General features: G+C 42.7%; 1 protein-coding gene across 2 annotated transcripts in view; it reads left to right on the top strand.

Annotated features, from left to right (window-relative positions):
• ASTN1 (astrotactin 1) overlaps positions 1-10,026 on the top strand; it is a 297,914-nt gene that overhangs the window by 224,943 nt on the left and 62,945 nt on the right. For both annotated transcript variants that reach the window (XM_011361242.1, XM_011361243.1), the window contains exons 15-16: positions 2,839-2,943; positions 5,241-5,429. In XM_011361242.1, the coding sequence (XP_011359544.1) occupies positions 2,839-2,943; positions 5,241-5,429 (294 nt within the window). The remainder of the gene's footprint in view (positions 1-2,838; positions 2,944-5,240; positions 5,430-10,026) is intronic.

The raw sequence follows: 10,026 nt of genomic DNA on the forward strand, positions 1-10,026 counted from the left end.
TGGAGGGTGCCGCTGACCACAATCATGGGCCTACTGGGTACCACACTCGCGAAATCTGTAGGAAGATTGACAGCTCTGAGCTCTTTGGGACTTCTTCAAGGTCATCAGAGGAAATGGACTCCTGCCTTCAGAACTTTGGGGATAATCATCCCCCTGACATTTCAAATAAATAGCAAAAGAAATCCAGCCTGCCTGCCTTCCTTCCTTCCTTCCTTCCTTCCTTCCTTCCTTCCTTCCTTCCTTCCTTCCTTTTTTCTTTCCTTCCTTCCTTCCTTTCTTCCTTCTTTCCTTTCTCTCAGATAGGTTTATGCAGTCTTTTTTTCTTTGCAAGCATAAGTAGAAAAAAAAATAATGTTTGTTCTTGAGGAAACATAGAGATACTTTGAAAAGAGAGTCATTCAGAAATGTGTTTCGAATAATAATAAAATTAAATTTAAAAAACTAGAGCTGACTGCATGCCAAGGGCACATTGAGAAAGAACTCTATGACTCTGCTACACACACACACACACACACACACACACACACACACTTTAAAATATCCCTTTCTTTTTCAATAATGGAAACATCATCTGTAAGTGGGCACAGAACAGCACTTCCCAAGCATTTACAGTCACGTAACTGTTTCCTTGACTGTGCTCTAGTATAAGTGCGTGAAGTAGAATTGCTGTTTAGCAGTTAAGTTATGCAGTTCGGTGGTCTGGCTCATCCTGGGTGCATGTGGGAATGTCATCCCTTCCTACTCCTCGACATCCGCGCTTCCTTCATTTTTTTCTTCCTCTGCTCTAAACTAGAGGCTGCAAATTTGTAACAAAAGCATCAATTCTCCCTACTCTTCAGATATGAAAACTGAAACAAATGAACCACCTAATCTCAAAATTGGTTTGAATCACAGAATTGAAAAGGAAGCAATAGACCATCTCAGCTAAGCCTCTCACTTTACAAATGAAACGACTGGGAACCAAAAGAGTTTCCAGCCAGGTGGCCAGAGAGAGGCCACCTGCAGTCGGAAACTGCCCTGTGGCGACATGGCCAGTGGCCCAGCCTTCTGATTCCTGCCCATTTCTCTTCCCACTAGGAGACAATACAGTTAAAGGGAACGTTTTATAATATATTGAAAATTTTCTATTTATTGGTCTTGCTACTTTTATTAATAGACTTTTCAAAATAACAGCAAGCTGATGAACCGTCATAACTAGAGAAGGCATGTTATGTAGAACAATTCTACAAACCATGTGCATTTATGCTCTAGTGAAACATGCCTTGGGGGTATGTGACTGGACTCTTCAACTTGTAAAGTTAGAATTTCATTTATATGCTTTTAAAATTAATATAAAGGTTAAAAGCCAGAGTAGGTAGTACTATGACTGTTGTCAAAAAATTTAATGCCCTCAAAGAAGAACATTTGAAAGAAAAAGTACTGAAAATTTTCTCTTAGTCTTAGGTAATTTATCTTTGATTGCCTGAGATGAAATGTGAGCAATTGATTCACTGAGCACCTCTCCCGACCTTTTTGTCTTTTTACTTTACCAATAATTATTCCCATATGATTCACACGGAAATGGAAATTTGGCAGTTGCTCAGCTAATTTGATCAGCCTTGACAAGTAGTTAATTAATCCCGCCTACTCTTCATCTAATTTAGGTATTAAATTAGTTGATTTAGCTTGAAGAAAGCATGGGTCAAAATGGCAGGATAACTTACGATGTATATATTCTTGCCGTTATATTTATACAAGTACACTCATCATATCTATCTATCTATCTATCTATCTATCTATCTATCTATCTATCTACTTGTATATCTAAATTTACTACATATATGACCATTATATTTGCATGTGTACATATGTACACACATATACATATGCATATGTCTCTATATATTTGTTTCTGTAACTTACACACATAGCAACTATTAGGCATAGAAATGAAGCTAAAATTGATTTTCTAAACTTAGCAAGGTGTTTTTTTTTTTAACTTCCTGTGGCCTAATTATTTGGTTTCTATAGCATTTTATATTTATAGTAATAGCCAAAATTCCAATAGGGTGCCGTCGCCTCCCCAAGGTACCCAAATAAGAACACCTCATTCTAACATGGCTAAGAGGCTACAAGGATGTGTTTATTGGGATAAGTAACTTGACTTCTCAGAGCCTCAGTTTTCCCATCGATAAAAGGCGGACCACAATTAAAGTGTCTATCACCATGTCTGGCATATAGATGGCACTCAGTATAGGGTCATCTCTGCCCCTTAACTTGACATTGTTCCTCACGGTATAGAAGAAATAAGTGTTATCAGCTTCAGAGTAATTAAAACTTAAATACTGAACACAAATCAGTGAAATGAGACAGAAAAATCAATGTTACCAGATACATGAGCTGAGTCAATTACTGCAGCTCTCAAAGAGTAAAAATCTGGTGTGTTACAGTAAGCCTAGAGCTTCATATCAATCTATTAAGAGAATATTATAGTAGAATGGTTAAGAACCCCAGCCCTGTCTCAGACCTGTCTGGAACACCACCCTGGCTCTATCCGATAGCCTCGGGCCCATCTGCAAACACCTTCTCTGAGCCTCAGTCTCCCCATTTATAAAACACAAATAATAACATCTATCTCACAAGGATCAAATGACTTTATACGTGCGAAGTGCTTAGCAAAATGCCTGGCACGGAGAAAAGATTCAATAATAGGTGTTTAATATGATTCCAGAAATTCTTTCTAATGAAGACTGTTCTCTCATTTTCTTGCAATTACCACTCCGCCTCCTCCCCAACCTGGTAGATCTGGGACTTGTGTATTAATTGCACACGCTGAGCCCGAGTCTCCTCTGTCCCTAGGGATGGTGAACTTCAGTGAAGTGTCTGGATACCCCGTGCTGCAGCTCTGGAAGGTCCAGTCTGTGATGTACCACATCAGACTCAACCAAGCGACCGTCTCTCAGGGTGAGCAACGCAGTGAGCCGTCCCTTCTCTCTGCTCCCGGGGCAAGGAGTTCCTTTCCAAGGGCGCTGTCTTTTATACCGTTGTCGAAGATGCAGTCTAAAACGTAGCCATTGCGCGATAAATAAGCTATTCACCCAGACTCACCTTCAAGGGCAAATGGCTGGAATAGGACCTTTTCCTAAATGTGGATTAAATTGAAAGTTTTATCCTGAGCTATAGAAGAGATGGAAAGGGTGAGACAGGAACCATTGAAGGTAAACACTGACTTTATCATTTTCCCAGGGGTCACCCATGTGTAGAAAAGATACACAAAAGCAGATTTTCTTAAATTGACAGAATAAAGCTTTCCAGATGTAAAGAGAATGACCTGAAGTTTCCATGCAATGAGGCAAAAAAGGAGAGAGCAAAAAAAGAGAAAGAAGGATCAGGGAGGAAAAGTAGAAAACAGCTTACAATTCCTAAACAAGTGAGCAAAATAGATGATTGATAGATAGATAGACAGATGATAGATAGATAAGATGATAGATTGATAGATGATAGATGATGATGATGATGATAAGTAGATGATAGATGATTAATCGATAGATGGTAGATGATAAATTGATTGATGATAGAAAGATAGATAGATCGCTAGATCGATCTAGTAAGTTACAGAGTAGTGAATTTGAAACTTCCTTAGGACAGATTATTCTAAAAAAAATACAGTGGGATGTCTTATACTATTTAAATTTTAGTGGTGAATGCCTTGGATCACGTTTTGCCTAGCATTTGAGCAATTACAATGCACAATTTCCAAAAGAAAAAATTTCTGTAAATACAGACTTAATAATGTAGGTTTATATCTCTGTTTCACCTCATCCCCATGGACTGGGAGAATATCACTCTTCTCCTTTTTCCTGGGGTTACCTAAGTAAGGGATGCTCCAGACCTGACGTTTGTGCCACAGCATCAGGCTTCTCTGTGTTGGATGAAAGGGTAACTAGATTCAGATGATCTTGTTGGCACAGGATGACAAGACAAGGAGAGGGTCTTAGGGTCAGCAACAGGGAGGCAGAGCTTCAGGCTCTCAGGAGAGAGATACAGGGTAGATGCCAGATAGAGAGTTATGAAGAGGTGAGACATATACTCACAGAAAGTAAAGCTGTGTGCGTACAGAAAGAAAACGCATGAAGGACAGAGAACATTGCCAGAGGATACAAGGGTGCTCAGAACTTTCTATTTCTTAATCACAAAAGAGTTCTTGTCAAGAAGGGATTGAGATGGGGCTCTTACTGAAGACAACTCTGCCAGTGCAGAAAACACCTAGAAAAAACTGCTAAGCTGCTCTTCCCTCTAGGAACCTGGCAGCACAGACGGACACTGCGCTGTTCCCATACTCCGTTCGCACCCTGCACGGGTGCTGTGCACGCGAGGCGTTAACAGTCGGCTATCTCTATCGCCCTATGCCTTTCAAAGCCAACCATGACATCACGGGCCATGTGGACTTCTGCACTTGGGGTCTCGTGCCTGGTCCAGGCTCTGCCTTTCCCTGACAGGACACAGGTGTATAAGGCCACACAAAGGGAGGGCTGCGTAACGCTGGCCGGTTTCAGATTTAGAAAGTTTGCCATAGGCTGTCTCTCCAACAAATCTAATTCTCTCAAACAGGGAAAGCCAAGTGGAGGTGTGGCCAGCAATGTCATTTCCCAGTCCTTGTACTGTTGACCTTCTGAAGTCATTTAAGCCATGCAGTAATGACTGTGTTTAACTTTTCTTCTTCCATCGTCCCCCCATTCCCAGTTTTGATGGCTGAAGGCGATATTCTGCAGACCTTCTTGGTCACTCCCCGCAGTTAGAATATTTTGCTCCCTGACCCTGTCCGTGGGCACACACCCACGTACACACAGCAGAAGTTCCATGAAGCGATACTTCACCTACCATGAGAAATGTTCTCTGCTGGCATTTGTGTTTCTATTTTAGACTATGTTCTTCTTTTTCAACCCCCCCTCCAATACTATTATTTGAGCTCTCTAAATTGATTTACTGTCATGACTGATGATTTGAGAGGAAAAAAACCATCGCCTTACGCAGGGGGTAGATTTGGCAACGCACTGCTTAGCTTGCTGAGAGATCATTCATTCAGGAACCGTAAGATCTGCCCTGGCTGAATGGAGACCCACACCTGATGGCTCCAGCCAGCTCTCCAGCTTGCCCTGGACCCCTGCAGGCCTGTCCACGTTTGAGCCTGAATGGCCTGGGAATCCAGATACCCAGATTGTGAGTCCTCACTCTAACTCTTGGGTGATGTTTCTCCTTAGCCCTCAGCAATGCTCTCCACTCCCTGGATGGGGCCACATCTCGTGTGGATTTCGTGGCCTTGTTGGACCAGTTTGGCAATCATTACATCCAGGAAGCTATCTACGGCTTTGAGGAGTCCTGTTCCATCTGGTACCCAAACAAGCAGGTCCAGCGCCGACTCTGGCTGGAATATGAAGACATCAGCAAAGGTGAGTGATATGCTCATCAGCAACTTCTCCACCCTGTGCAAGTACCGGCTGCCTAGGTGCAATCCATAGGACCCGACTTAAGGAGTCTGTAGGTGAAGGACTAATTCTGAGGTTGCCTGATGCTCTGTGCCCATCCTGAAAATTGCCAGGGTTTGGTTGCTAAAACCAAATCTCAACACGGGGGTCTTTGGGGGAAACTGTAGATACAGGGTGGTGTCAAAATTGTATGGTCACTCGCTGGTTATCATAGAGCGAGTCCTGTAAAGGTTTTTACCAGCCACCGTGCACACTGCTGCCATGGCAAGGGCAAAGTGGTAGAATGTTCTTGTAGAGGAGGAAGAAGGAGGAGCCTGCCCACTACTTCCTGCCTCCAGCACTCCCTGCTTACACTGGCCGGCAGCCCTTTGCAGGAACTACACAATAAAATCCTGCTCGCCTTACCTGCCATGTGTTTTGGCCCATTTTTCCCATTGCTTTGTGCTCTGAGGAACTCTTATTGACCCAAGTATTTATACAGCTCCGGGTAATAACTTCACAAATATATCTTTGTCCGCCGTTTGATGGCAAATTCGTATTCAGTCTAAGTAAGCATAAGAAATTGGAATTTTTCAGACCTTCTGGATCCATCTCCTGGTGGTATAGCGGGAGTACTGGCTGGTAAATTTGTATTCTGATCAACCAACACTGGTTTAGAATTACCATTCACGCAACTTCTTCTCCTGAGCTTGCCCTCGTGGCGTTCTGATGAGGCCAAGGATGTATGAGTCGTTAAAGGGCTAGTGATAAGATTAGCACGATGGAAACTCGAGAAACAGGTCATCCTAGGATTTAAAGATCCAGGGTCCCTCTGAGACTAGGGACCCTCTGGTGTCAGCAGGAAACGGCCCCCTGTGGCTGAGTCGCTTTCGGTTCTCGGAGCCCCACACAAGCTCCCGCTCGTCTTGCTCCAGAGGGAGCAGAGGAGTGAGAGTCACTCTTCCAGAAGAAGCAACAGGCTTGAGTCTGGGCTATCGCCGCAGCCATTTCTCCCCCAGCCCGGATTCCTCTAAATCAAAGACGCAATCACGGGTTTCTGGTATCCCTTCAAACGAACTTCCACATCTTAAAATTGTTCTGATTCAATTTGCCAAGAAAGGAGTATAACATAAGCAAATATAGATAAGACCAGTTCCAGCTGGCAACGCTTTCTTATGTTTCCATGCCACAGCCTAGTGATTAAACCAAAAGGCTGACAACTCCTCCTCTGTTTGTGTTTGCCAGTAATTCAAGGATTGCCAGCCTCCGGGCCTGCTGGGAGATGAGAGTCTGACCCACCCCGGAACTCTAGGTTCTACTCCTTGCTTCTGTCCCGAGCATCGCAGTGTCCTTAAGGTTCAATACTGAGCCCAGGAGGGAAATTTGTCCATGGCCGTAACAGCACGCCCTATCCCTCTTGATCTCAAGTTGTTCTTGCCACTCAGCAGCTAGTTTTGTCACAGTCAGACTGTTGGCTTTACTTCTTATAAATCGGATGCATACAACCCCTTGATTGTTAGTGATCTTAAAAGATATTCAAACGTTTTAGTACGTCTGTTTTGAGCTCTCTCAATCATCTGTGTACACCGTCCCCCACCCCGAATACCTCTAGCATTTATCTTTCTTATTGTCTGGTCTGATTTTTACTCTTAAATATTTTTTTCCTCTCTAAGCACTAATCTCCTTTTTCTGGTGTCTCTTCGGTCGCCTAATTTCTGGGAGGATTTTTCTCTCTTCTTGTGCCTTTGGGATCAGCAATTCGTCTTCCTGGATCCGATCTCTGTCTCTCGCCTGTTTCCAGTTGCCCGCTTCAGCTCCATAAATGGCCGTTTACAATTAAATGATACCCTGCCCCAGAGTCAGGCCTCAACTCTGGGTCCAGGGTCAAGTCCAGGGTCCACTGGTTTAGAAGGAGGCATTGAGCCTTTTCCACACTTCGGAGCCCTGTGCACGTGCTGCCTATCTAACCCTGTCCTCTCGTCCACCTCCCACCTCTGTTATGCCGTCTCTCCCTTCCTGCTCTCCAAGAGCCAGCCAGCTCCCAGGTCCTGGCTTCCACCACGCCTTCCTTGCGGTTCTGGGCAGAGTGCTTCGCTGCCTGTTCCATGCTCTTACCTTCTTACATGCATCCTCGGACAGCATTCTTCACATTTCCCTGTATCGTCATTTCTCTACATGACTTTCTCCCATCGTAGTAGACTCGATAGCACTTACCGCATTTCTCTTCTTCGATTTTTTTCTAATTTAAAAAGTTTATTTAAAAAATCGAAATGTAAAAAAACAGAATAAAGTGAAAAATAAATCTTTTTCCCACTCTTACTTCTTAGTAATCTAGTCCCACTCCCCAGAGGCATCCAGGCAGCCATGGCTACCAGTTTACCACGTGTCCATTCTGAGATAGTCTAGTCCTCGTCGCTTGGAAGTACACAAAGCAAGTTGCAGGAGAGTAGATATTTTAGGGTCTTGTCTGTTTACAAAAATTCTATATATATATGTTTATATATACACATATATAAATAATGTAATCTTTTAGCCTCACTATACACACACACACACACACACACACACACACACACACAGAGAGAAATATGTATATATAAAATCTCAATATGGCTTTGTTTATGTACCTATTAAGAACGAATGATCTGTTTGCTCCAAGATTAGGGGTATGGGGTAAAGAATTCTATTTTTTTATACTAAAAACTTCTGTATTGCTTTTGCCACAATAGGCACATGCCACTTTTATGATAAAACTCTTTTAAAACATTGTAAAATATATTCCGAAAAGTTTGTGTTACCTTAAGTGAAAACTTATAAAGTTAACTGGGAAAAAAATGTACAATTGTATCTATAATGAATTGAACTTTGAATAGAAATCTGGGAGGAAGTGCGAAAGAATATGACCATTTCTAGTTAATCTTTAAGTCTTCATCCCTGACACGGTGCCTGACATATAATTAGCATCCACCGTTGGTTGCAGGAATAAATCTTTTATTTTGTTCTTCAGAAGAATCCAGTAAAGAGCTATAGATCTATAGATTCCAGAGAAGTAACTACAAAAATTGAACCTTCTGCAATAAAGAACTTCCAAGGGCTTAATTTTAATCCTTCACCCGACATACTAAGAAGAGCACATTTTCTTTCTTTTCTTTTATACTCCATTCGAGAGTGGATTTCCTCAGGTCTTTCTTTCTTTCCTATCCAATATCACTTTCATTGTTACTTTAGAGCCGACCTTTGCCATTGCCTTTTCTTGCCGTTGCTTTTGGTGCAGATCGCGGGGGTTATCTGCGTTGACAGTTGGCAATAAGCAAGCTCTTTCTTCCATTGCACCTTCTCGTCCCAAATTCACTTGTTATTTTTGTTTGTGTGTGTGTGTGTGTGTGTGTGTGTGTGTGTGTGTGTTTCTAGCCAGTTGCTTCCTTTCCATGGGGAAAGCTATGAAGAATAGCTTCCTCTTCTTCCAAGATACAAACTGATAGTTTCCCCTTTAAGTCGGCCCTCTAGCCCTGAGAAGTCTTAAGTCAGATTAGAGTCAAAGGAAGATATAAACCTCCCATGGCATTGTATTTCTACCGCGCAGAATGCCAGGTTTTCCACTTTCCATCAATTTATTTTTGAGTAGATAGCACCCAAGACAGACTCAGCTGGCCCATCTCCCCAGGACTGTGAACAGATTTCTGCTACGGCTGAACCCAAAATAATAGCTGAATCAGCACTTGGCCTTCTGAACTCGGTCCTTGGAGGCTGGCCAGCAGAGACCCAGTCTTGTGTATCTGATGCTGGTGCAGTTCATAGGCTAACTTACATAATTGTGGTAAGTGGCATAAAAATCTGATTAAGTTAAGGATACACCATAGAAATCCAATGAAGAGTAATAACTTAAGTTTCTCTAATGCTTTATGTTTTACAACCCTAGGGCTGAAACCAGCTCCAAAGGCTCTTTTTATGCACATTTACGGCGATGAAGTGAGCACTCAAGTAGCAAAGCAATTATGGCACATAGCTATTTTCTTTAAATGATTAATTAATTCATTCAACAAACGTTTGCTGAGGGCCTGCTACACGCAAAGCCCTCCAGTGAGCAGAGAAGGGTTTTAGAGGAGACAGCTGTTCTATGGCGGTCCCAGGCAGACAGGCCTGATGAAGGTGCTGCTGAAAATGAGCCTGGTGGCATAGTAAACAGAGTCTCCGAAAAGAAACCAAGCTTTCCTAAACATATGTGTGAGGATTTAATTAGAGTCTTCAAGTCCCTAGGCTCTGATGCAATGAGTCCGGAGTAAACTGGATCTGTAGGTTGGGGGAGGAAATCACTACAACTAACTGCCAAGTAGCGACCATTTTTTGAGCACTTACTCCGAGCTGGGCACTTTGCTAAATAAGCGTGTTACGTAGCTTTTCTCACTTACCCCAGGTTACACTTCCTGGTGGACCCGCTGCCTTTCACCTTGAGTTTTCTGGATTTTTGATTGTTGTGTGATTTTCTTTTCTTTTTTCTTTTTCGGACCATGATCTGTGATGACACACTTGCTAGAGTAGTTTATGTTTTCCTATACGGTAGCGCGTCTCAGAATTTACTGTG

The sequence above is a fragment of the Pteropus vampyrus genome, unplaced genomic scaffold (assembly GCF_000151845.1).
Source record: "Pteropus vampyrus isolate Shadow unplaced genomic scaffold, Pvam_2.0 Scaffold65, whole genome shotgun sequence".
Taxonomy (NCBI): Eukaryota; Metazoa; Chordata; class Mammalia; order Chiroptera; family Pteropodidae; genus Pteropus; species Pteropus vampyrus.